The sequence below is a fragment of the Musa acuminata genome, chromosome BXJ2-4 (genome assembly GCF_036884655.1).
Source record: "Musa acuminata AAA Group cultivar baxijiao chromosome BXJ2-4, Cavendish_Baxijiao_AAA, whole genome shotgun sequence".
Taxonomy (NCBI): domain Eukaryota; kingdom Viridiplantae; phylum Streptophyta; class Magnoliopsida; order Zingiberales; family Musaceae; genus Musa; species Musa acuminata.
In genome coordinates this window covers 40,627,501-40,655,458 of record NC_088341.1, presented here as the reverse complement: position 1 = coordinate 40,655,458, position 27,958 = coordinate 40,627,501, and the positions used below count along the sequence as shown (strand labels likewise).

Genomic DNA, 27,958 nt, shown 5'->3' with positions numbered 1-27,958 from the left:
GCCTCAATTATTAATTTATTATAAAATATATTTAAAATTTTCAAGAGCATTCGAATCTTTTTAATTTATAAAGATAAATTAAAACAAAACTCAAATACGGACTTCCCTCTTAAATTTAATTTTCTAATGTGCTTATAAATTTTAACATGATATATAATTAAATTTATGATTTATATAATTATTAAATTTAAGGTTCGATTAGTTGACCTACCAATTCAATCAATGATCCAATCAATAATGAAAGATTCACATAAGCATGACATGATGAAGCAGTTGGAACTCGACTCACAAGCATAAAGTGGCCTTATCGAAATACCTGCATACACAGGATAAGAAGAGATCACAGACTCATCAAAAGGTGTGCACACATGCAGATTAACCATGTCTTTCAACAAGTGAGGTATTCATCGAGGTTGTGGCTTTCAACAACATATATAGATTATGCATGAGATTCAAGCAAAACTTAAACTGACAAAAAGATGGAACAAAGGAGAGGAAAGAAACGATGAAATTGATGTTCACTACTACCTATACAAATCTCTTGATCAGTGAAAGAATCAGTATGAGGAATATACTCTGCTGTTGGAAACTGGAACAATCACTTTCGTAATAGCCCCTCGTGACACTTTGGCATCAGGAAGATCACAGTAATAAGAAACTAAAAACCATTCAACAAATTTGTAATAAGAAAACAGCATATGATACTGGATGGAACAAGGGGAAAATGGCAAAAGTTTATAATGATAAAGATGGAACAAATGAAAGGAGTCAGATGAAATGCAGTAAAATTGCTGACGTAGCAAATTCACTGCTACCTACTCCAATGAATATCCCTACATCTCATTATAGCACTATGCAAGGCATTATTTAGATCATGGGACATGAAGCCTGTTTTTGTAATTGAAACATTTCGGTTTATGACTCCACAGATCCACATTTGTGGGAACCTTCCCCCTAGCAATCAGATCTGTTCATTGTTCGAACTTTGAAGTATGCTCATATGTACATTAAGTGTTGACTATGACTGCCCCTGACATCAGAATTACTTTCCGGAAGTTAGCCTTGTTATTTATCCTGGAAATATAAGAAACTGAATGTGTTAGCACAACCATATAGAAACAGCAGAACTACAAATAAGTAACACAAAGGCCAATAAGCAGCTCTGAACTGCAATAAAATAACCTACACCACGTCTTAGAAAATGAGATGAGAGAATGTTTCCACCATGTATGCAATATTAGAAGCCGACTAGGGCTTAGATTAAGCCATCCTGGTTCCTACTTAAGCTTGGTTTTCCAGGTGAGTCTTGTCAAGTATTTTCAATTTCCCAGATACCTTCTTCAAGGAATTTTCACCATGCTTAAGGAATTTTTTTATTTGGAATTCAGTAGCTGAAAATAAGAGTGAGGATTCTGCATAGGCTGCAAACTCATCCTCTAGCAGCTTGGATCTGATCTGTTCATAACAGATCCTCCCAATCCATTAATCCTCAACATTGTGATGCCACATTTAAAATAAAATTAAGAGCTACAACACTCGATAAGATTCAAAGATCCAAGTTATGGCAAAGCTGAAGATTCCCCCAAAGTATCCAATAACACAAGCAATCATCGAAGATCTGCATAAGAGCTATTGAAGAAGTAACTGAAGTTTAGAATATGGAAGATGAGTTGAAATCTCCCTATACAGATATCATTATCATAGTTCCATTTATTACATTATGAATCTTCATAAAGACGACACAGTTCATGAATATTCATGAATATTCTTTGACAAAGTCTGGCAAATCCTTGTGGTACTATTGAAATCCAGGTAGTCTGAAGCAACAATTGAATGTTCAAGTCTAGCGGTAGTCTCTAGCATCTATAAATCTTGGAGGTAGCATGAGCCGAATGCCAACTTATCAATATAATCTGCATGTAAGTGATCTGATACAACCACGGTTTAGATTTGACTATATTTGATGCTCTCTGAGATTGGACAAGTTCCAGGTAAGATTGATTAGTTCTAACTTTAATAAGAATTCTATTTATAATTTTGTAACTTCTTTTAGAAGTGAATTAAGAATGAAGGTCTAATCTAACCAGTTTGACTAGTTAAAGACTTGATTAAGCCTAATAACTAGCCAAGAGCTAGAACCTATTTCAAGACAAGGCAATCTCCAATAAGTACATTAATCAAGGCCATGATTAAATAACACAAAGAAAATTGTTAAGCATCATTTGTTGCTTGGGAAAACATTGCAAACGGCCTTATCAAATCAATAGAATCTAAGTGTATTGCTATTATGGCAAGAGCAAGATATAAGCTAAAGACTGGACGTCTATGCCATCATGACTCTTTATCTAAATTAACATAAATATGTTTATGGTTGAAGAAATAACATCAGTAGAGATGAATGAAACATTCCAATAAGCATGTGTTGAATTTAGACTCCATCTTCAGATTGTATTAGATTTTGGCTTCTGGGAACATATAGAATGAAACACTAATTTATTTCATGAGAATTATACAGAATCAAGCCAATTGTCCAAGCCTGATATAACCTAGCTAAGTTCAAGCTTGGCTTGAAATTAGTTTCAAGCCTATTCTACTACTCAAAGTTCTATCCTTTAAATTCAAGCCGATGTTAGTTGAGCTTGGAACTGAGCCAAGCCTGAGCTGTTTATGAAAGGCTTGTTCAGTTACCAGTCCTATTCAGGATTTTTCATTTAATTTATGAGAACAAGAGAGGTATGTTCCACTTATGTTGGTGTGTGCTTGACAACAAAAACTGTTTCTGCAAGCTAAGTGGTCATGGAGACTCACACTATACAATGTGCACACTTATCATCCAAAATCAAATAGTTTCAGTTATCATCCAAATCATATAGTTTCAGTCATGCTGGCAGAAATTAACTAAAATTTGAGCTAGAACAATGAATTGACCTTTTCTTTTCTCCAAAAAAAATTCTTCAATATGGACATTTTTGTGACCAGTGACCACATCAACCATGTACCTTGCCCAATGCTGTATGCAGTCCAAGATGCACCGGTGACTAATCTACAAATATATTAACATTTTTTTCCTCTTAAAATTCCTCTTGACATGGGCATGTGACACCCCATCAACCATGTCAGGTTTCCTACTGTTGTCATGCAGTCCACGTCCACTTACAACCACTCTGTTAAAATTGACAAATATTAAAGCAATAGTATGGTTTGTGGCATTTTTATCCTCTTCCAGATCAACCATCAACTTGCTTCCCACACTGCCCCAAGTTCCCCTCATCCAAATATAGCCAGTATGTTACTTACTCAGGGACAAGCAAAAGATATTTATTTTTATTTTTATTTTTTTTTGTTTTCCTTTTTCTTCCTTTATGTAATGGTATCAAACAAAAGAACTTCATTAGATCAATTTTTCATCTTTGTTGTGTTGCATTAGTTTGCTATTCATATGGGTTAATCCAACTAAGGTTAGGAAAAAATAAATGTTTTTCCTTAAAATCCACATAAATTAACTTCTGACCAATCCAAAGTTGGATTAACCAGAAAATAGTCCAGAATTGTGCTCTGAGAAACATAATATTAGCCATCCAGATATCTTGATATTTTTGGGGTGGTCTGTTTGTCAAAACAAGAAAAATGTCAGAGGTATAGAAGTGCAAGATGCATAATATCTGCAGGAAAGCAATTTCAGTAGTGTTTTATGAAACAACATATTGACCAAGACTTTATACCTTTATATTAAAGAGAACAGTAGTGTCAAAGACTTGTTGGCCAGCAGCAACTTGAAGCCCATTCACATAGCCAGCACGAGGAGATTTGACAACATGCTGAAAGATATTACAGTAAATAAATAAGATAATATGCTCCAAAAGGAGAACGAATAGATGAAATGACATGGAAAGTTGTTTTTACCTCCATTTTCATTGCTTCTAGAACCAAAACAGGCTGGCCTTCGTCCACGAATGAACCATTTTCAAGCACAACTTTAACCACTAAACCAGCCATAGGAGCCAACACACTCCCTTTGGGATGAGAACTAGCCTGAAAATCCTTCTTGTGCTCTAACCCATCATCATTATATTGCTCTAGCCTTACAGTTTGCCTGAAATGGTAATGATGCTTGCCATGCCAAACCTGTATGTGCTTGCTTCTTTCCTGGTAGCATTGAATTGGAGAATGCAACTTCAGAAATAGCTTTAGAGATTAAATTTACCTCTCCGAGGAAAAAAAGAGAGTAAATGTGGGGTCTAGAGTCATCCCTAGACTCTGTAAAGGCGGGGGAGCCTTGTGTACTGTGCTACCCTTTTCAAGCAAGAAGTATGACATTCCCAAAATGGAAGATAAAATTATCTACCTCATTAATCAAAATACACATTTGAATATAAGAAGTCTACCTTAGAATAAATTGCTAAAGTGACATTGCTCTGCAGTCCATTAACATCAATTTTGTAGTCTCGATCTCTTGCATGCATGATCTTGACTTCCAAACCAGGGGAGTCACTGTCACCAATCTACAATAGAGTAAATACCATTTGAAATAAAAAGTAGGTAAACATGAGATATATATTCAAAGCAAAACTTTGAGCATATATACTATAGTGCTACAATAATAGTTCTAATGAAAGTAGAAAAGCAACAAACTACAGGGATACATTCACAGATATCAGAGATGATTGATTTGAATCCAAAGCAAGCTGTTAGGAGAACCATACAAGTGATATTGCAAGCATGATCAACAATGTCAAAATGTACAATTCTAGAAGACTACTGGTGTCTGATGCATAACCTACTCTCACTCAGCAAAGAGGTAAGAGAGATGCCAACTTTTTATCAATGCACAGAGACTACTTACCTACCAAGTGACTTTCTAAGTTTGACATCAGACCACTTTATAGTATAATTGGGCATTGCATACATCTCCACGCAAGCTCTTAAATGGTTGTATATAAATTATTATCTAGTCATAAATTTATTGTCAAATCTCCAAAGAAGCCTTATTGTACCATACAATTACGAATGTTCGAAGAATTTGGATAAATCCTTTAATATCATCATGTTGTTGAAGATATGACATCTAATGACAAGCATGGTTCCTCAAGACATGTTGATAATATGCCTAGATTCCGCGATAAAGCTTTCCTTATTAACATGCTTTATATCTTATTGAACTGTTGGGAAAAGTCTCCATGTATTTAGTAAGTAATGATACATTATGCTAGTGACAACAGCTTCACCAGTCCACATGGTGTTACATGTATTTCTTACCTCAATGAAATAACTCCCAGCAAGTTGGTAGGTAATCACAAGCTTCAGAGTCATTGGGAAGCTTCCAGTTAATTCTTTATCCCACTCTAGTTCAATCATGCGCTTTGCAGCATGATGCATTCTGAAAGGAGGCTGACTATACCACAGTGGAAGTAAGCTGTTCCCGCCTGTAACCACCAACTACTTAGATTAGATTGAAGAACCACAACACTGCAAATCGGCACATCAAAGATGAAAGAGTCAGCATACTTGGAATCATTTTTCTCAATGTTGTATAATCCATTTCACATATGCAGGCAGCAACAATTGTTGCACTAAGTTTAGCAGCAACATCTGTTTCCACTGGTACCTCATCAGGGAAAAAATCAGCTTTAAAATGCTCTATAAAATGTGTTTCAACTAGGCCCTTATCAAAGGCCCAATGATTTGAAAGCATGTGGAGGAATGTGATGTTGGTAGGCAACCCTGCAACCTGAAAAAGCACATCAACGAAGAGTTGGAATCTGAAACCATTTTGTTCATGCATGCTTCTGCTGTAAATTTAGAAGAGAACTATAAATTCGGGGATGTAATGAGCACCTAACATAAATTTATGTATTTCTTTGTGTCATTGCTATTACCAAACAAGCATATATTTCTACAGTGAAAAGACTGATCTTTCTCTGTACAATACAAAACTTTAGGAATGTTTTTCAGCCAATGGTACTCAGAAATCTTCCATTATATGGTCACTGGTTTCACGGGTTGTATAAAATTTTAAAGGAGAAGAGACAAATCTATTCTAATGGCTCTAAAGATCCAATATCCACAGAAAAGATCACTTTACAAGGGCAGAACTACTTAACAGCCACCGATCTTTACATGATACATACACTATGGAAATCAAAAGTTCTTCCAGACAAGATCTTTTCTCTTTGAATATACTTTATTTTTTTCACTTTTGAATATACTTTAAGTGATGTATTTACATAACATGAATAAGACTCTTCATGTTTTATAGACTGGCTATCCAAGAACAAGTTCATCCAAGTGAGAAAATACAGAAACAGGTGAGGATTGCAGAGTCATGGTCTGTGCATACAAGAATAATTTATTCTTTTCATATAATGCAGTGGTCTTGAAACAATTTTGTGTCACATATATCTCACTTAGTACAAGATGAATGGCTACTGAAATAAACAAATGAAATATTCTTATTTAGATACAGCAATCCTGTGCAGGAAATCTACAGTGCTCATAGGTGTCACAACGACAAACCAAAGAAGAAAAATTACAATGAGTAGAATGAAAAACATACAAATCTAGTATGTGAGGTGCACCTGGAAGTTTGTTAAACAATTCTTAAGTTTGCCTAATGCTGCATGTCGATTTTCGCCCCATACTACGAGCTTAGCTATCATAGGATCATAGTGCATGCTGACAGTATTCCCTTCCTCTACTCCAGTTTCAACTCGCACTGTTTTATTAAAAAACTAAGAATTAATACATAAAATGATATATGCTTAATTACTTATGTGCAATACCAGTAGGTGAGACTGGAACTGGCCGATAGTGGTGTAGTGTTCCAGTTGCAGGAAGAAATCCTTTTGGTACATTCTCAGCATATATTCGAGCTTCAAAGGAGTGCCCTAATATCCAAAAACATAATAAATGACATTGAATTTCATATTCAATACCAGCAATTACAGAAATGTAGATTGTAAGATCAGCTAGCACAATCTCCAGAGTAAAATAAACAAGAAGATTATTGTAGCAATTGACTAAACGAAGTATGGGTTCAATTTAATACAAATTAAGATTTAAAAAACCATGAAGCATTAGCAGAATTTTAGTGGTTAGAACTGAGAAACATTATTTTATTTCAGAAACTCTCACTTGTTATCATTAGAGACCAACCAGATCTCATGCAATATGCTAATAAATATGATAAAGTAACGACTGCTTTGATGATCATTGAACAGTTGAACTAAGCATCAAGACAATGTAGATATCTTCTAGGGTTTCCCTGCAAAGGAATTTTCTTTGATTTTTCTTTATTAAAAGAGATCTGTAATTTTGGTCAAATTACACCAATTGGTTGGTGAACCTTTGAATTGTGGTGTAGAGTCTAGACCTTCAAGAATAATCAGTACAAAGCCAAGTTTTCACTATGTGCATTCTTTTATGCATGAGCACATCTAATCTAAGAACCTAAAATTTCTTGGTTGGATCTGAAACTTCAAAAAGACCATCATTAAAAGGTCAAAAATACGAAATAAGAAAATAAATAACATGAAAAGAATGTAAAGATGTATAACGGTAGCAAAATTGTAAAAAATCGCATGTGAAGTCAGCTTATCTTGCTCAACAATGTACCATTTAGGGGAACTTGTTCTTGGACCAATGGTAGATGTTCACCATTCGCAACACAAATCTGCCACTCTACAAGATCTTGGCCAACAATCATCTCAGTGACAGGGTGTTCAACCTTCACAAAAATTGATCCATAAAAGGGAGTTTATGCAACATGATAACTTGATGAGATAAGGTGTATTAATTATTCGCTTATAGCAATGGCAAGGATGTAATCAATGCATTATACATTCAAATAATCAGTAACAAAAAAAATATAGGTACCTGAAGACGGGTATTCATCTCCATGAAATAAAATTCACCCGAGATAGTGTCCATTATAAATTCCACAGTTCCAGCACTGTAATAACCAACTGCCTTCACAGATAATTAATGCCACAAGGATTGCATAAGTTAGAAAAAGAATACTAACAAATAGAAACATGTGCAAAATTCATAACGGATGTAGATGTAAAGGGGGACTAAGACTTAGGAAAACAGTGGGAAAATGAGGATATTATTATCTTGGACCCACTAAAATTGTAGACTCTCTCCAAAAATAACATCCAAAAATAAATTACATGTAAAAACCCCTCCATTCTTGTAAAAACAATTATCGCTATATTGTTAATTAGTCTGACTGATCTAGTTAACCAACAGCCTGTCCCAAATTACAAATGGTCCAGTTAGCTTTTGGCCTCATCCAAAAGCTAAAAACTTCTTTATGGCAGAAACAGTTCAGCGCCTTAGTTTACCTATGGCAGCATTAATGAATAATTCCAGGAAAAATTGGACCCCACAATAAACAATACTAAAAGTTGGAGAATATCGCAACTGATATACTAATTCTTCAACAAAGGCAAAACAAGCATCAAAGAGTATTTGACCACCACTAAGTCAAAATATCAAGATTATGACAGAATGCACACCAAACTTCTGAAAATAACACATTAGTGAATAGGAGAATGAAAAAAATCAGAAAATGAAATGACACAGTGTCCTTCAGATGATAAAAGCTCTTCGGATGAGAGAGAACCATAAGCAGAAAGCAAAAGAAGATTTCGCAAACAGCAAGAGAATTTTTAATGACAATCTACTTGGTAGTAGAACACCTTCCACCAATGCAAGTATGCAAAAAAGTATATCTTGAATTGACAGACCTGGATATAAGTATATCTTGAATTAATAGAATAATGAGAACGAAAGCCTACAAGTTTAGAGAGAGGGCAGAACAAGAAGGAATTTGCAATGTCCCAACAATTTGGAACCAGCGACATGAATTTCTCCCATATTGAGCTCAACTTAGGACAATATTACTAGTCAAGAGCAGTCAAATCTCCATTTTATTATTTTCAAAAAAATTTCTTAGATCTCTCACTCCTTTATTCCATACCACTAACTTAATCATCTTATCTTTTTAACTGAGCAATTATGGATTTTCTTTAAATGTGTCTATACCATTTTAAATGGTCTTTCACATCTTTTTTTGTTTTTTCATAGCTACAGCTAATTGTTCATGAATGTCGTAGCTTATTTTGTTTTTTATCTTATATAGTAAACTCACACATCCATATTAACATCCTCATCTCAGGGACATTAACTTCTCACTATTGCTATTTAAAGCAAGGATTGAAACATCGTACCGTACTGAAGTTTCGAGATTCATTCAATACGGTACTACTGTATACCGAGTGGTATACCACTTGGTATACCGCTATATATATATATATAGTAAAAAAAATTTCGGTGACATCGCCTCTATATTCTATAATATATATATATATATATATATATATATATATATATATATATATATATATATATATATATACATACATATATAATCTTTTTATTTAGATATATTTATATATTTATATATAAGTAAAAAAAAGTGCGACGTCACCTTGATTTATATTTATATTATATATATATATATATATATATATATATATATATAAATAAATAAAACCACCCGATAGTGGGCGGTCCGTGTACCGGTCTACTGACGGACCGATACATACCGCCCGGTATGGGCGATATTATTCGAAATTGAAGACCTTGATTTAAAGCACATATTTTATTATTTAGTTTAGTTGTGAATATGATTTCCTATTCTTCTTACTAAGAAAAAATGTTTCCAAGTCGTATACAAGTTCTATCAATCTATTCAACATAAAACCAGAAACTCTAATGTCTGAGTACTTCTCTATTTAACAACCGTCCTGACAATGCAATTACATCAAATATCAAGTATAGCCAGTATTGATAAGGGATCATGTCCAAAAGTGATTTTGTTGATAAAAATGGAATACCTAGCAGTAACTTAATTTTAATATGACCAAATATTGTTGCTAACACAAAACAAAATCATGTAGATACAAGTACCTTGGCAGCAGAAACAGCAGCTTTGCCCAAGTGGGAACGGAACTCATTGGTGATGTTTGGCTGCACCAATCCAATTATCAAAAACTATGATAATCCTCATAATAAACATTTGAAGAAGTAACAAGACACGAGAACTTTACCGCTGGAGCTTCTTCAATTATCTTCTGATGCCTTCTTTGCACACTGCAGTCTCTTTCATTTAAATGTATTACATTTCCATGTTTATCTCCAAAAACCTTCATGTTCAGCAAACCAATAAAAAAAAGTCATCTAAAAGGTGAGTAAGCCATTAAACACTTATGACCTATTATGAGCTATGACGTATCATGTAGATACATTTTGAGATCTTCATAAGCTCATTAAATAACTTGGATCAGGTTTTAATAAGCAAGAACACATAGAATTTTCAGATCGATAAGTCATTTTATCCCTAATGATCTCATAGTAACTGCAAACATGACAGTGAAATTCAGACATTCATTGCATGATTTATGATCATTCAACAAATAAATATTAGAAGCAAATACATGGACCTCAAGTATCAAATTCATTCTTTATTTATGATCAAAGCAAGCACTTTCCCAATGCATCACAGCGAACTTCAATCTTCCAATGAAAAAAAAAAAAGCATATAAAGTATCTTCTTTTAACTTAGCAGTACAAACTACAAACTACAAAGTAGTAAAAAATATCTATTATTTTTAGAGATGCAATTTCAAAATATTTTCTGGGATTGCATAGATTCAGTAAGATATTCAAAAACATTCCTTGCATTTGCAACATTAATTGTGATGCCACCCAATAAGATATCACAATAAAAAAGGTGAGCATTGGACCAATGACAAACTGAATCCTGCTTCATTTGATGTCTGTCTCTCTGTTCATTTGTCCTTATTTTCCTCTTACATTGGAAGGTTAACAAAAACTAACAAAACGATGTTTGCTTAATAAACAATGCTAGATTGCTAATGAGACATACCACAAGGACATCGGATACAAATGTCCAAATTGAAAACCAGTTTCATGTAATAAAACTGCAAATTTAAAATGAAATCAAATATACATATATGACTTTTCCCAAATTAGTTAGCAATAAAAATCAATTTTATTTCAGTGAGTAGGTTGCACGTATCAACATCATCAAAGAGAAAAAGAATTGTGAGATGGCAGACACATAAGTTAGATGCATGCGGAAGTAGCCAATGATACTCCATTAAAGACACATTCATGTTCACTAACCTATACAAATAAATAGCTCCAACATAAATTTCTTACCAAACAACCACTTTTGCTTATACAGATTGTTGAGTGAATTTTGATAAACTAGAAAATCATTTCATGTTCTTTTTTTTTTGTGAAAACACATTAGTAGGTAGTGCAAAATAAAAGGCACGAACTAATTGCAGACAAGATGATATTTTAAAGACACCATCAATAAAACATTAGAGATAGAGCATAGGTTTATTTCCTGAACATTGTACCTGGACTTCCACATGCCTGGGATGAGTTATGTATTTCTCTAATAAGATAGTGTTAATGCCAAATGAAGCAGCAGCTTCACGTTGTGCTCCCAAAATAGATTCAACAAATTCATCTGGACTTTGGACTATTCTCATACCCTGTAAAAGAAAGCAATCAGAGTATATATATGTACATGTATCTGTATATGTGTGTGTGTGTATATATATATAGTTTCAACTGAATTTTCAACGAATTTCCCAAAGTCAGGTCTAACCCATACTCTGGCTGCATTGAGAAGCAGTGTTATAAGAATAAACTTGACGGACGACAAGTTCTATTTTTTTCTCAAACTTATGGAAAAAGCATACATATATGTCTTTTTCTATGCAATGAAATTTTTGTTTGTTGTGCTTCTTGAGATCAAGGACCACATCTCGTGCTGACTGGTGGTATCAATCCTAGGCAGGCCAATATGTATCGGTTGGTATCAGCCAGCGTACCATATGTGGTTATGCCAGTACATACTGGTTTTCGAAAAAAAGGCTAGAAAATGACCCCAAAAAAAAAAAACATTTTAGGATTTTCTATCCTAATTTAATGGTATTTTTTTATTGTATTTAAATAAGAATAGAGTGTATATGAGACACAAATAAATAGAAATACTAGGTTACAAGGATGAGCAAATGAAATTATCTTTCTAATAACCCCTAATTGGGCCTAAATTATACCTAATGATCCCTAATTAGGCCTAAACCAATCAAAATGATACTAATTAACTCTAATTAGACTTTCCAATTCCTTCTTTCTCCAAATCAATAGCTTGATTATCACTAATCGCTGATTAGGAACTTTGATCAGAAGTGAGTCTGAGAAAGAGAGTGTTAATGAAGAGTGAATATAAGAAGGGGTAGGGAGGGGAATTTGAAGCCCAAAAGAGGCCCAACAGTCAATTTGACTGTTGGGTTCAAAGTTGTCCCGATTTGGGTCGGTATCGATCAAATTTTGATCAATACATCACCTGTACCCATATTGATACAACATGAGTTTCGATCATATTGGTTGATACATCACCCCATACCGATACCTAAAATGTTCGATGCGTACAATTCAGAATGAGCTGATCCGCATAGCGGTTCACTATGTACCACTTTTTTGTACCGTTTCGACCAATATAGCAATCCTTGCTTGAAACAAATAGACATAGTCTGATAGAGGATAAAATGATAGGTAATCATTTAAAATTGTATGAACATATTTTAAAGAGGCCTTCCTAGAAACCATGGTTCCCCTTACCGGTCCGTACCGGTATACCGATCGACTGTCGGCACGATAGGTACTGACGTATTCACACATGATACAGTGGGGTGTAACGACAGACTAACATACATCGCCCATATCGAACCCCTATTGGACCTGTACGTACTGTCTATACCAAGCGGTATGCGGCAGTACAGTGAACCTTGCTAGAAACTATAATAAATATTTAAAAACTCTTGATTTAACTAAGGATATTGCTTCATATAAAGTTCAGTTGCGGAGATCTATGTAGCCACCCAAAAAAAAAAGCCCTAAAAGGACAGTAACATAAGGCACAAACTCGAGACCATCATGCAACTTACTAGCTTCCATCATGAATGTTTATAATGAGACTTTACCAAAAGCAGCACATATGTCTAATAACAGTGTTTGTTAGATAGCATACATAAATAGTTAACATTATATGCAATGCAAACATGGCTGCATATAAAAAATTGTCAAAGAGCAGACCTTCCCCCCACCCCCATGTGTGGGTTTTATCAAAATAGGATATCCAATCTTTTCAGCTTCTAATTTTAAGAAGTTGATGTCTTGGTTGTCACCATGATAACCCGGCACAAGAGGTACACCTGCCGCACCCATTATCCTCTTTGATGCACTGCTTAGGATCTCGATATCAATAGTAAAGTTGTGCATGCAATATCATGATAGCCTGACAATATAAAAGTAAATTACAGTATTTAAAATGTTGGACAACAATACCTTTTGTCACCCATGTCTCTGATGGCTGATGCTGGAGGACCAATAAATATGAGCCCTTCAGTCTCACAAAGTTGAGCAAAATCAGCACTCTCTGAGAGGAAACCATAGCCTGGGTGTATAGCCTAATAAAAGGGAAAAATCAGGCATTGGAAATAAGTAACAAAACATCTCAGTTTATATAGTTTGCATACCCCACAGCATCATTGACATCTTAAATGCATATTATGAGCCTAGAAAAAGTTATAATAATTTAGTTAAATCCATGGTAACAACTCCTTGCAGTATTACGGGAAGAGAACATGAATATTACAGAAATATCACCAGCCAATATTAAATTAATGCTTGATTTTTTCATACTAACTATATGTTGATTTTTTTTTATTAGTGAATCTCAAACAAACAGAAATAGATTACTCTTTGAATCTCTGAAAAAAAAAACATTTTTTTACCCCCTTAAACTGAATTCAGGCCTCGGCCCTATTTATAGGGAAGGCCAACCTGTTCCAATATTTCATAAGAAGAAGCATACAGAAATTTCTCATCTTCACTATCTCCATTCTGCACTCTGCAGTATCTTTCATAAGAAGAAGCATTCCTCATTTTGAGTTGTATCTTTCGGACTTCAATCGACAAATTAGTTAAAACATTCAAAAACATTTACTCTTCCTATTAGGTCCGCAAACCATATGCAACGAATGTAAAGAAGTCGAACGTTTTTCCATCACCAATCCTATCCACTTCAATACATAACTACAAGCAACACATAACATTAAGAAGATGAAACACAAACAAATAAGAACAAGTGACTGCCGGATCAAGAAATCCATAACCTCTTACGGCCCAACCTGTGCGCCAGTCCGGAGGGCGGCGTCGATGATGGCGGAGGCGTTGAGGTAGCTGGCTCGGGCGGGCGGCGGCCCGATACGGACGGCCTCGTCAGCGGACTTCACGTGCAGGGCGGCACTGTCGGCGTCGCTGTAGACGGCGACGGTGCCGATGCCAAGCCGCCGCGCGGTGCGCATGACACGGCAGGCGATCTCGCCCCGGTTCGCCACCAGGATCTTCTCGATGCCCCGGTCATCCCCCGCCGCCGCCGATGCCGGCGGCGAAGAAGAGAAGAGCCTAAGAATGGAGAAATTGGGGATAGCGTTACCAATCGGGGTTCGGACTGGGAATTTGCGACGAATTATGAGCGACATTAACGCCATCCTTGTTTTCTACTTGTGATCGCTCGCTCGAGCGAGCGGCCGCGGCGAGAGTAAAAGGACGGCCAAGGGGAAGCGTAAAGGAGATCCAAACCGTTGATTCATGATGGACGGACAAGATCTTTTGACGATACGGCCCCCACGGCGATCTCTCAGATAAGGCTCGCCAGGTTCTGTGTCGACACGATACCGGACGATTGATCTTTTTTCTACCCGATCTGGTCTACCCACTGGCATACCTGCCTTATGGTTCCGAAAGACCGGTGGGATCTACAACCAGACTTTAGTGGGGCACGAAGTTTGGATCAGACAACTAGGTCAGTAAGGCTTCCGAGTACCGCATAAATGGGTAGGAAAAGTGTTGTCACTCATCAAGGAAGGAGAGTTGGCCATCCTACGAAAAAGGAGGATGAGCTGATCCCTTAGGACAGGTAACAGCGAGGATAAGTGACAGAAACAAGACACGTCACGGGGCAAGAGCCAGTGTGGATAGACTCGAGTGGACTCGGAAGAGATCAGCTCGAGTACTGTGACACGAGTCTGACGAAGCGCTGTGTCAGCGTTGACCAACTTAGTGGGCACACACTGGGGCTCGCGTCACGATGGGTCCCAATGCACAAGCCAACCTTCGTCTGCCATGTCATCAGAAAATAATGCCACGAAGGATGTCCAGAAAAAAGGTCCGAAGAATCATATACAGAAAACAAAATTGAAGCACTCACATTAAACTCATAATTTCAATGTTTGATGATAATTTCAGTTGGCACTAAGGTTGATCAAATTAGATTGACAGATTTTAGAATATAGTTAATTGGTGCATATTGCAGTATGATATATTTGACTATCTATATTTCTTATAGTAAAAGTGACATAGACACATCAACACTCTTCCCCTCCGTGAGTGATCGATATGTGATCGATCTAATACCACATGAATAATATGATAAACAAGCATAACGATTTGATATCTGATAGTTTCAACTAATATAACAAATGAATATAATGATTTATATTATGATCTATTTTCATGCCTCTATTATTGATAAGATTGTGTAATATCCTCCCTTAAATGTCCACTATAAAAGATAACACATTAAATAGTATAAGTTTGACCTATCCGATCAGATCAAAAAGCTCTTGACTTAATTTTGTAGGTGTCGAACATCTATAAGTTTCACTGTGAGATAAGCTCGAAGAAGGATTAGATTGGATTCGAGTTGATTTCCAATTTAGATAATCAAAATCAATTATAGTCATGGAAGCATCTTGAAACTCTTTGCTAGTTTATTAAGGATTATGTTATGTTATTTAATTAGTTGATTAATCAAATGATTGCCTGGTTTATATAGGTCATCAGTAAGATAATATATTTAATCTGACCTGTTACATGTCAAATATGAGAATCATAGCAACAGTCAAGAGAAAACTCTCAGGTTAAAGCAGTAGCACAAAGGTTTAAGCTCAGCTAACTGGTCTAAGTTTGGAGACAACGAAGCTAATGCAAAGAATGAGTTGGAAATCACTGTTAGGTTTGTAAAGTTGGAGTCCTCTTTTTCCTGTTCCATTTCCCCGTCTCAGCTTGTCAAAGGTTAATTATCTTCTGAAGTGAAGGCTTGTCAGGTGGAGGAATGGATTTGAGACAACAAGCAGCAGCAGCAAATCATGATCATGATATAGTTTTGTGGTTGTCTCTCACACTCCTTACTACCCCACGTCCACTTTCCCAAGAACAAGTGTCTTGGTTATGCATCTCTCCTTTACAGTGGGAAAGAACAAAACTATAAATCCATTACAAGTTTTGCAAGCGTGAGATTTTATTGGATAGTTTCTAAACTATGTCAGTGATACTGATGTTTGGTAATTCTTTTTCATATCCTATTTGGTATTATACAATAGAAACTCTAATTCTTAGTTCTTCACTCATTCTCTTATATGATTTTATTTAATTATAAATTTTTATTTATTTATTTTTAAAGATTATTTTAATTCATTTATATGATTACATATTTTTATTTATTTGTACCTTTGATCATATAATTTTTTTTGAAATATTACATATACATTATATTATATTTATTTAAATAAAAAGTATAGATCCACCTAAAATAGTGAAGCTCAATATTTACTCATCAATCATGAAACTAGAATTACTTCTACAAGAACTATGGCTGGTGATTCGGTTTTGACATATCTGATCCAATAGATTGGATATGACACTCCAATAGCAAACTAGATATGGTGAATCCAATCTCAGATCCCACTTTCAGAGAGACAACAAGAATCGACCACTAACCAGCTGATCCGGACTCGATGACACTGAGAAGGACACTCCTGCTGCTGCAGCTGCAGCAAGGAGAGCTAGTACGGGAAGCCCCAGCTTGGAAACTCCGTTTACCAGCCTTGGACTGGTATCATGGCTTGTTTTATCCGTCTGATCCACATCGAACGGCTGTGAGAAGATGGACAACAACTGCAACCTTGATCCGGACTGCACACCAACTTTGTAGTGACATGTGATGAACAAGACGGTCCTCGTTTTAACGCTCCCTGCCTTGTATTTTGTTACAATGACACTGATCCAAGGTAGCATCTTTCGATCATTGCGTTCGTAGCTTCAGATCCTTCCAAGCTTCATCATCACTCAGAAAACACACAGATTGCATGTGAATGATCCCATGCGATCACTCACTTTCTTGTGTAGATAATGAGCACGGAAGAAGAAACTAGAAAAATACTAAACAGTCACCACAAAGATGAGCAACACAACATCAGTCCATGAACAGTTACGTATGATACGATGGCTTCGGATCCATCAATCACCTGAAGAGTTTTTTCCAAGTCCTCTTTATTGTGGGGGAAGCCACACTCTTTCCGAGTAGCTTCAGGGAAACATCATCGAGGGTGTTCTATCCCAAACCACCAGTGATGCACAGACAATGACCGACTGTATTGAACTATATTTAGTTGTATCTGTTAATGATAATATTATGGTTCAAAGTTTCAGCGATATCCCTCGATATATCTAATGTAATAATGCAAGTTAATAGTAATACATCCAGCGATAATATTATATAAAGGAATAGGGTTGGATGGATCTTTGACTAGATGAGAAATATGCAGCTCTGTGCGATGAATGAATCTATGGCACCGACTCCAGCGGAGGTTGAGATTTAATGGAGCATATCCTGAAAGATAGTGAATGGCAGATGGGAAGGTTGCTTTTTTGCTGCAACCCAAACAGTCGATTCAACGGGCAGCACAGCACCTAAGAACACAAGAACCATGCAGCAGTGTCTGTACCTTCAAGATCTGGTTGGACATCGGAAATCGTACATTTACTTTTTTTCTTCTTTTCCTACTTTTTTGTAACGCAAAGATGTCGGCAGCAACTCAAACTCTATGATTTCTAGAAGAACATGAGGAATGAATGCAATGCAGATAAAAGTGTCTGATGAAATTATGATCCTGCGTGTTCCCCACCGGCAATAATTTACTTACCAAGATCTCACGGAGCAATCTTACCATTGCATCAAGATCCGTGCTTAACACAAATCACAATGACTATATTATTATTATCAATAATAATAATAATTATTGTTGTTGTTGTTACAGTGTTAGTTCGTCTCTCACAACCTACCTAATCAGAGGGGCCCATAAGTGTGGGGGTCCACCTAAATTATTTTTCCATACATTAACTATTGACAGATCAACTTATGTTTGTTCATATTATTCCTCGATTAGACGAGTAAATACTAATAATTGGCACAACCGTTCAGATCAACGAATCAATCATCGAAAGACATCGTTGGATACGGAATAACATGTTGATCACGACATGGATAAGACAGTTGATGCTAATGATTTGACGCCATTTTCCTGATCTAAATTGGTGTTGCCGGTAATTTTGTGGTGTCGGTCCATTAATTACATGATGTGGTCCTCATATCAGTCAAAATCTTTTCCTTGTCCCCATCATCAATTCATCAAGATTTCTAATAATCTTATGATAGTTCAACACCGTCATATATTTATCCTCGAGAGTCGAATTTTGTTCCAATATATTTATATATGTATTTGACCATTAAATGTTGTGAAAAAAATCATTTATATTTTTAATATATGTATGAAGAAAATCACCTAATTGCCAATTCTTTTAATACAAGCAAAATGATCTGTTTATTCCATTGGCGAATTGCATAGTAATTGCGCATCAATTACTTGGATTAGGTCTAAATCTAGTTCGCTACAAATTCAAATTCAAGAATCCTACCGAGAGGGGCCCCAAATCTGGTTGGTGCAAGTTCAAATTCCAAAATTATGAGATGCATCCAATAAATACACATCCAACTACCTAAATGACATTGATCTTTTAATAGGACGTGAAATAAATTGTGGATCTATGATATGCTTTATGACTGTTTACGGTATAGAGATTTCCTCATATCAAATTGTAAAGATTTGGGTAATGTTGCTTCTTTGTGATCTGATAATTAGAACTAAAATTATTCATATTGAATATTTCAAGATGCCATATTAGACCATTCTTATACGATAAACGCTTTGTCTTAATCCGTGATGATGTGAGGTCAAGGAAATCGAGTATTAATTATAAAAATATGTCATTGTAGTTAACCTCTATCATAACAAGTTGATTATTAGTCAAAATTCTAGTCTTAATTAATAAAGATGCTAAAACTGTTTTAGGCATTTTAAAGAGATATTTTGGTTATTATATGTATATAATTAGCACACAAACTAATATCAATCATATTTCAATGACATAAGCAAATAGGTTAGATCAAAATTGAAATGAAAAAATGTCATTTACAAATTTGCAAGAATATATATGTAAAAAATTCAAAATATTATATAAAAATATTATGTTTATAATATTTTTGATATTATTAAAAGTACAATATTATAATATTTTTTTTTGATATGTTTATAATATTTTTACATTACGTTATAGATCAGTTCACCACATGGATCAGTCTATAAGAGAGTGAAAATAAAAAAGAAAGATTATTGTGAGTATTATTTTCAATTTTGAAAATGAGGATATTTTCAAAAAAATCTCGAAAAGAGAATTTTAGAAAAATGGCCAAAGAGAGAGAGAGAGAGAGAGAGAGAGAGAGAGAGAGAGAGAGAAAGAATTTTTACCATTTAAAAAAGATATTAATTGATATTTTTCATCGAATACCCAAAAGAATACAAATGCGCTCTTTATCTTGTTTTAACCTCATTGCCGCCTCCCTCCCTTCCCCTCCCCTGCGACAGCGACGGAGGAAGCTGACGAGAAGTTTAGCTTCTTTTTCTTCTCTCCAAATCCGTCCCTTTCGTACTCGAGCATCTCCCCACGAACGGAGAAGAAGGCTATAAATGCGGCCTCGTGGATGCGTCCATCCATGTCCGTGTCCTACTCGTACCTTGGAGCCACCAATTGCACGGGTAATCATCTCCAAACCTCGTCCGCCTTTTGTGCTGCCAAAATTCACCTGGATTCTCGATTTTTTCCGAAAATTTCACGTTTTCTTGTCTAAAGATCTTGTCTTTTTGAGGCACTTGGAACTCGGACCTTCGTCTGTGGCTGCATTGCGTTCGTGTCGGTGGATTTTGCTTCTTATTTTTCGCCCGTTCTTTGCCCTGCAAGAGGAAACTTATCAAATTCTTGTCTAAAAATATTCCATTTCTTTTGATGTACTTGGATTATGGACCTTAATCTCCGGCTGCATTCCATTCGTATCGGAGAATGTTCTCTCTTTTCTGCCATTCCTTTTCTTCTGTGCTACAAAATTGTGTCTTGATTTTCGAATTTTTCTGCAATTTCCAGTTTTTATGCCTAGAAAGCTTAACTTGTTTAGCTGCACCTGGAGTTTGGACCTTAATCTCGGGCTGCACTTTGTTCATATCAGAGAATTTTGCCTCTTCCTTTCACCCATCCAAAGTTTTCCTTGTTTTGGTTTCTGCTTTTATTACACTGACTTTGCATCAAATTTTGGCCTGAAAAAAAGGAACTTATTTATGTCATCGAAGAACATTTTTGTAATAGAGCTATGAATGTTCAATTCCTTTTCTTGAGAGCAGCGCTCATCCTTTTTGTGTTTTTCCGTTGTCGGTGTACTCTAGTAACTCAGAATCATAAGCTGAAGGTCAGTTGAGGAAGCATCAATATAAAAGCATGGATCAGTACGAGGTGCTAGAGCAGATCGGTAAAGGATCATTCGGTTCAGCTCTTCTTGTGAGGCATAAAATTGAGAAGAAGAAGTAAGCAAAGCACAGTTTTTATGTTTTTTGCTTTCCTTTTTCTGTGTTTCTCTCTATTAGAAGTAATACTAAGCTTCATCTTCTCCAATGTTTGTTGCAGGTATGTCTTGAAGAAGATTCGTCTTGCTCGGCAGACTGACAGGTGCCGCAGGTCTGCCCACCAGGAAGTAAGTGTTTGTCCTTGCTTACTGAAATATTACATCTGCTAATTATCTGCCAATTTCGGTGATGCCTTTGTATTGCCCACCATTTGTTACTACTGCTTCAAGCCAAGCTAATGGCGTGTTTACAATTCATACTTGTCTCAGATGGAGCTTATTTCTAAGGTGAACAACCCGTTCATTGTGGAATACAAAGATTCCTGGGTTGAAAAGGTTAGGAAAAGCCTTTGTGTGAGATCAGTTGTTATGAACTAGTGTTTGTTGCTATATCTACAACTATATCTGATGTATATGTACAATTATGAGAATAGTACACATGTTTTTTCTAGATGTCCTTTTCATACTCGGTTGATGATCATTAGTATCGGACATCGATGATGGTAAGACTATAATTTGCCTTGACCTTTTCCGACTGAACTGTGAAACAGCTGTTGTAGTATAGATTCATAATCCATGTACATTACACATGGTTTTAATACTGCAATTGCATCCCAAATAAATGCTGACTAATCTAAAAGCATATGTATTCGTGCTACAATTATGCCATTCCTACTAGATTTGCACTTTATTGAGCAAATCAGCCTATTTTTGCTGGCAACCAAAGCAGTAAAACTTTTTAACTTGGATTTGTAGACTTGAAAGCAAAAGCATTCCAATTCCTAATTATATTAATTATATAATTATATAATTAATATGCACTTGAATCTTCAAAATATTTGTTATTTCTGTTTCTGTTTTCTAGCTTATTTTGGCTTGGCTTTTCACTTTTATTTCATATGCATGAGATCAATTTATTTCCATGCAATATATCAACTTATGATGTTATTCATGTGATTTTTGCAGGGTTGCTATGTGTGTATTGTGATAGGTTATTGTGAGGGCGGAGATATGTATGTTGTGCATTTCACATGGAACCAGATTTTTTTTTTCCTTTCCTAACAATAGTTCTTCTCAGCGCTTGTATTAATTTATTTTCTATTACAGGGCTGAAGTCATAAAGAAGGTCAATGGAGCTCTTTTCCCGGAGGAGGTTGTTTGCTTCAGAAATGGAATTTGCTTTTCTTATCATAAATGACAAATGGTTGATTTCTTCTCGTGTGTTCTAAAATATATATCTATATTCTAAAGTTCTTTTATTTATCTTTAAGCAGAAACTTTGTAAGTGGCTTGTTCAACTACTTATGGCACTTGATTACTTGCACATGAACCATATTCTGCACCGTGATGTTAAGGTGAGTGAAATTATTTTGCTAACACATATTCCCTTTGGATAAAATTTTCAAAATTTCTGACTACTGACTGTGCTCAACTTTTCTTTCTTAGTGTTCAAATATATTTCTTACAAAAGAGAAAAACATACGTCTTGGTAAGTTCTTTTATATTCATCACAAAGAAACCATTTTGTTACATTGAATTGAATTTAAAATGAATCAAACTTAAGGCTTGTTTAGCTGACATAATAATCTGAAATTTTTATATGATGCAGGTGACTTTGGTCTTGCTAAAATTTTGACCTCTGATGATCTAGCTTGTTCTGTGAGTTCCAAATCCAGCTGATTTCATCTTCATGATACAATTAGTTTCATTTTCACTGACAACTATCGGTCCTTGATGCAGGTTGTTGGCACTCCTAGTTACATGTGCCCTGAACTTCTCGCTGATATACCCTATGGTTCTAAATCTGATATCTGGTCCCTTGGTACAGTCATTTTTCATTATGCTAGACATTTTTTAATTTTTTAACAGCTTTCGAGAATCTAAGATTTCTTTAACGGTTTCTTCACTATCCAGGCTGCTGTATATATGAGATGACAGCCCTCAAGCCTGCATTCAAAGCCTTTGTAAGTTGTACCAAATTTTGTTTTATTTGGAAATATCTGGTTCTCATTATTATTATATCAAAAAAATGGCCTTCAAATGTTGCATTTCTGATGCTAACTAGGCTATGCCTATTTTGACATATGCACATTGCTTATGTATAGCAAACTCACATCACTTGGTATTGCAGAGGTTTTAGGTTACATGGGTGTCATGTGTGCTTATGTGCAGTTAGGTCCACAATTCTTCTGTATGATACATATGGTGACTCAAGATATTCTTTATTAATCTATTTCCATTTTATAGAAATTTCTTACATGGTTACTGATAATAACATGGTATATATTTTAGGTATCCATTGGTGAAAAATTGTGTTCCAACTTACACTCCAGATTTTTTGAAATATTATTAACTCCAAGTCTAGTACTATAGTCAACTCTTGTACTCTTAATGATACATGAATAATGAGCAGAATAGTTGGCTAATCTGTCATAAATGTTTGCTTAGCAAAATCAGGTATTTGTTTGAGATTTCTTTCTTTGGTTCTGTTCAATTAATGTGCATTATTGAACTGTACTATGCTATCTCTAATTAAGCTTTGTGATAGGATCACAATACATCCTCAACTATGCATATTGACTTCAAAATTTGCTATGAAAGTGACATGTTTCTTTAATTTTATTCCAACAATGAAACTGATATTAGGTCCTTTTCATAATTTGTCTAAAATGATTAACTTGTATTTGTTATTTGTGCAGGACATGCAAGGTTTGATAAACAAAATTAACAAGTCCATAGTGGCTCCTCTGCCAAGCACGTATTCTGGTGCATTGTAAGCTTTGTTTATTACATTATCCAACTTTCCATCACTCCTAACATTTAAACAAATGAGCTTCAGAAGACTGATTTTCTGATACATTTTTGTTATCATCACATGCAGTCGAGGACTCATAAAAAGTATGTTAAGAAAAAACCCAGAACATAGACCGAGTGTATGTATTTTGGCCAATCTTTGATACATATGCTTAGAACTGCTTACTTTTGTGCCGATTTACTCCCTCTTTCTGCTAAGTCTGTAAATTTCTCATATTCCAACAGGCTGCTGAACTGCTCAAGCACCCACACCTTCAGCCTTATGTGCTTGAAGTCAATTTAAAGTCTCCTACATGGAATAGGCTTCCTATTATGCAAACTAAAAACAATCATTTGAAGAAAATTACATTCCTTGATGCCAGCAATGATTCCATGTGCAATGACATGGAGAAAAGGAGGTCTTTCAGCAGTGAGAAGATATTGAAACTGAATAAGCCTGTAGCTGAGCATGACTCTTTTGATTCCACTCAGACAATTAAAGTTTATCCAAATTATCCAAACCAAAGACTAAAAGGTCAGGTTGGGGATATAGATGTGTATAAAGCGAATAGTGAGAAACACTCGCCTACTGTGAAGACACCCAGATATACTCCTAAATCCTTCACAACTCCAAGGAAGGTAGTGGAGCCATCAAAATCATCGCATACTGGAGGAGATCATGAACTGGTAAGGCTAGAATATCCATATGTTAGTGTGATGAATATATCTGAATATTCCCTTTTTCTTAGTTCACATGCATATATCTGGATTAGCTTCTAAAAGTTAGTTTCACATTTGCCCATCCATGATTGTTAAACTGTTTTCCAAAACCTACAAAATATGGGTTCAATATGTAGATAAAAGCAGTTATATTTTCACTGTTATGTGCCATGATAAACACACAAGAAAAAGCATGGCCTACTGCATGGGCTCCTCCGAATCACTGTCTGGAAAGGGTCTATATGCAGCCTTACTCTCACAAGCGGACAGCTTGTTTTCATACTTCGGACACTAACACTCAGGCATCAACGGTGCATCCTTATACTTGATATTCACTATTGTTTGACTTTCATTTGGTCCTTAAGATCTTCAGTGCATGTTTTTGGTAATAATGAATCATCGGTTCCAATTTCATTGGGAGCATATGGCATGATTTTGTTTTTCTGGTTGCTACTTGTATGAGTGTTTGTTTGATTTAACATGATCTGTCTGTTTAATGATTTGCTAGTTGAAATTTTTGAATGAGATGATAAAGAGGACTTTCTCAGTAACTTGAATGCATAAAATTGGTCATTTGTATCAGAAATATATACATTTTTTTTGCTGAGAACTATTTTTGGTACTCCCATTGCAGCTTCCATCACGAATTACAACAGATAAAAGTGGCCAACACACTGGAAGAACATCTCTTCCTTCATCGAAATCTGAGACCCCTTATAGACACAAAGTTGGTATTATCAACCCGATGGAATCCCCCGATATTTCAGTGAATTCCCCTCGAATAGACAGAATAGCAGAATTTCCATTAGCCTCATTTAAAGACCCACTGTTCACCATCCAAAAGCTCCCTTCAGATCATGACTCTTCTCTCATTCCTCATTGTGGAGACTGTTCAATCACCAAAGATAAATGCACTGTTCAAATCTTTCGATCCAAAGGGGACAATAGGAACTATTCTTCAGACCGAAGTCCAGTAGCCGCAGATGTGTCAAGTCGAGGCTCATCTGAATCAATGCAGCGGAGGTTTGACACCTCATCATATGAACAGCGGGCAGAGGCTTTGGAGGGATTGCTTGAATTTAGTGCACAGTTGCTACAACAGGAGAGGTTTGAAGAATTGGGGATTTTGCTGAAGCCATTTGGCCCTGAGAAGGTCTCCCCAAGAGAGACAGCTATATGGTTAACAAAGAGCTTTAAAGAAACTGCAGTGTGTTGATGTATTCAAGTCTTTTTGTTGCTGCTTACTTCATAGAAATCAAAGTGAGCTTGTCACTTTATTATAGATGGTTGTCTTTGTTATCTTAAAGCTATGTAACCTGCAGTAGGTTGAAAGTCTGCCAACGTATCTTGAAATTAGATGTGGTTTCTCTGTATGACATATATTATTACTAGGCTATGTTGATTTTTTATGTTACTGTGGCCTCATTCCTTCTTTATTGTCTATGTATATCTTCTTTGTTTTGAATCTTGTAAGTACTAAATGTGCAAGTTAATCTCTTATTCTGATCACTGAACCAAATTATGCTGTTACCTTTTTGGTGTCATCTATCCAATCTGCACTTAACATGGAAATAATATCTGAAGTTTCTGATGCCCATGAAATGACTTCTTTGATGTATCACAATTTCAAGCTTTGGTCAATTGCCTTGAAGGATAGACATTTGTATTTATTTCTGTGCTTGTGCCTAAAAAGATACATGAAAAGTGGCTTATTTCTCGCATAAACTGCCATTGAGCATATACAGAACAAAGATGAAAATTTAGACTGTTACTGTTAACTGTAAGTCAGGTCCAAAGAAAAAATTTGAAACTTGAAAGCATGTCAATTTAAAGTTCATCATCATAATTAATCCATTTCAATTCACATAACATATTCTTGTTTTTGGTTTCTGAGGATGCATGTCAGAGAGGCCCAATTAATTATCTTAATTAATTAGTCCAAGATGATGCATTAAGGTAAAGAAAATATGGAGGACATTCAGTTTAGATGGCAAAATACTGCTTCCATGAGCATTACCAGAGATGGCTTCTAAGAAGTTTCTCATTCCATATGACTTTCTCTCACAATCTGACTCTTCCATAAATCTTGGTCCAACTACCCACTGTCTATTATAACCTCCCATCATCCACCACCCTCCAACCAAGCCCTCACTTCTTCCTGATCAAAAACTTGAAGGAGAGAAACAACACAAGTGTAGAGAGAGAAAGAAAGATATGTGTTTGGCTGTGGCTGCAATTTTGTTGGCTATGATCCAAGTTCTCTCTCCCTCACTGACCCCAGAAGCAGCTGCAGCAGATGTGCCATCTCCTGTCCTCGGTATACTAAATTTTCTTTCATGATCTCATTTAACATCTCCATATGACCTGTTTTGAAGTAACCTTGTATAGCCTTTGATTGAATAGGTTCTAGTTTGACACTACCTTTGATGATAAATGACTACTTTGTTGTGTGTTTGCATTGTCATGATTACTTTCATCTCCGAAGCTTACTGATAGGCTTGTTGTTCTTAGGTGGAATGTGTGATGATGTGGACTGTGGAAGGGGACTCTGCCAGACATCGGCAAACTCGACATTTGGGTTTGAGTGCAAGTGTGATCATGGATGGACTCAGCTTCAGTTCCTTGACCATGTGCCCTTCCTTCCCTGTGTCATCCCAAAATGTAAGTCTCAGCTGTGTTCTTGTTGTGGTTTATCTATCAGAAGTCGGCAAGTAGTGCAGACTTGGCACTCTTTTCTTAATAGATTGACAGCTTGATCAGTGACAGCAACTAATGTGGAAGATAATACCACCTTCTTAACTTATCTATTGTCTTCACTCTGTGATCTTAATTTGGCCCTATTGTTCCCTCAAAAGAATTCTGCATTGATGGAACCCAAGAAAATGGTGGTAGTGTTGATGATGCACTAAGTGGATATGTTAGTGTTGGTTCTTAGAAGCAAAACGATTACTAGTTTGTAAAACAAAAGATGTCTGCAAGAGCATGATGAACTAAGAAGAGATGAGCAGAATCAAATAGCAAATAGCTGGTGCATGACTTGTGGTTAATTTGTTTGGCATCTCAATTCTCATGTCATGTAAACAGTCTCAAAGCATACTTTTTTTACAGGTGCATTTGATTATGCTTGTTACAATGATTCCATGGTTCACGCACCTACTACATTTCCTGAAGCTACTGATCTGTCCCTTCTTGATCGTAAATTATCATAAACCTTCCTTCTTGGTTTGATCTTCACTAACCATAATGAAGTGTAGTAATTTGTTTTGTCTTGTCGATAGCATGCAGGTGGTCTTTCTGTGGAAGTGGGACATGCATAAGAACATCTAGTTTCCGACATCACTGCGAGTGCAGAGAAGGTTTCAGCAACCTTCTAAACCTCACCAACCTCCCTTGTTTCAGAGATTGTAAGGCTAGGGAACCATGAATTCAGTGTCAACAAATAGCAGATATGCTTGTGTTGTAATCATATAGGAGTGTTTAGACTTG

At 35.8% G+C, this 27,958-nt stretch overlaps 3 protein-coding genes across 5 annotated transcripts in view; 2 read left to right on the top strand and 1 right to left on the bottom strand.

The window, feature by feature from the left end:
* Positions 1-709: 709 nt before the first annotated feature.
* Positions 710-14,698, bottom strand: LOC103982980 (methylcrotonoyl-CoA carboxylase subunit alpha, mitochondrial). The gene is made up of 16 exons (XM_009400092.3): positions 14,298-14,698; positions 13,453-13,574; positions 13,201-13,348; positions 11,454-11,591; positions 10,113-10,208; positions 9,973-10,032; positions 7,873-7,965; positions 7,612-7,723; positions 6,780-6,884; positions 6,576-6,712; positions 5,506-5,728; positions 5,257-5,423; positions 4,386-4,502; positions 3,904-4,146; positions 3,723-3,818; positions 710-1,074 (listed from the first exon to the last, which is right to left on the bottom strand). Exons 1-16 carry the CDS (start codon positions 14,658-14,660, stop codon positions 1,066-1,068), a joined length of 2,229 nt encoding a protein of 742 aa, XP_009398367.2. The 5' UTR covers positions 14,661-14,698; the 3' UTR covers positions 710-1,065.
* Positions 14,699-19,982: 5,284 nt separating this feature from the next.
* LOC135585052 (serine/threonine-protein kinase Nek2-like) lies at positions 19,983-25,881 on the top strand. Of its 3 annotated transcripts, none has more exons than XM_065105896.1 (15): positions 19,983-20,105; positions 20,784-20,921; positions 21,022-21,088; positions 21,230-21,295; positions 21,926-21,972; positions 22,067-22,112; positions 22,234-22,314; positions 22,406-22,448; positions 22,569-22,618; positions 22,700-22,781; positions 22,874-22,923; positions 23,659-23,732; positions 23,841-23,892; positions 23,999-24,439; positions 25,107-25,881. In XM_065105896.1, exons 2-15 carry the CDS (start codon positions 20,836-20,838, stop codon positions 25,686-25,688), a joined length of 1,767 nt encoding a protein of 588 aa, XP_064961968.1. In that variant the 5' UTR covers positions 19,983-20,105; positions 20,784-20,835; the 3' UTR covers positions 25,689-25,881. The 3 variants fall into 3 exon arrangements, with proteins under 3 accessions (XP_064961968.1, XP_064961970.1, XP_064961969.1); XM_065105898.1 differs by lacking the exon at positions 19,983-20,105 and adding an exon at positions 20,127-20,259; XM_065105897.1 differs by lacking the exon at positions 19,983-20,105 and having other exon boundaries at positions 20,692-20,921.
* Positions 25,882-26,605: 724 nt separating this feature from the next.
* LOC103982982 (uncharacterized) overlaps positions 26,606-27,958 on the top strand; it is a 2,248-nt gene continuing 895 nt past the window's right edge. Inside the window, exons 1-4 of the mRNA XM_009400094.3 lie at positions 26,606-26,789; positions 26,984-27,133; positions 27,581-27,667; positions 27,751-27,876. Of these exons, the coding sequence (XP_009398369.1) occupies positions 26,687-26,789; positions 26,984-27,133; positions 27,581-27,667; positions 27,751-27,876 (466 nt within the window). The 5' untranslated portion in view covers positions 26,606-26,686. The remainder of the gene's footprint in view (positions 26,790-26,983; positions 27,134-27,580; positions 27,668-27,750; positions 27,877-27,958) is intronic.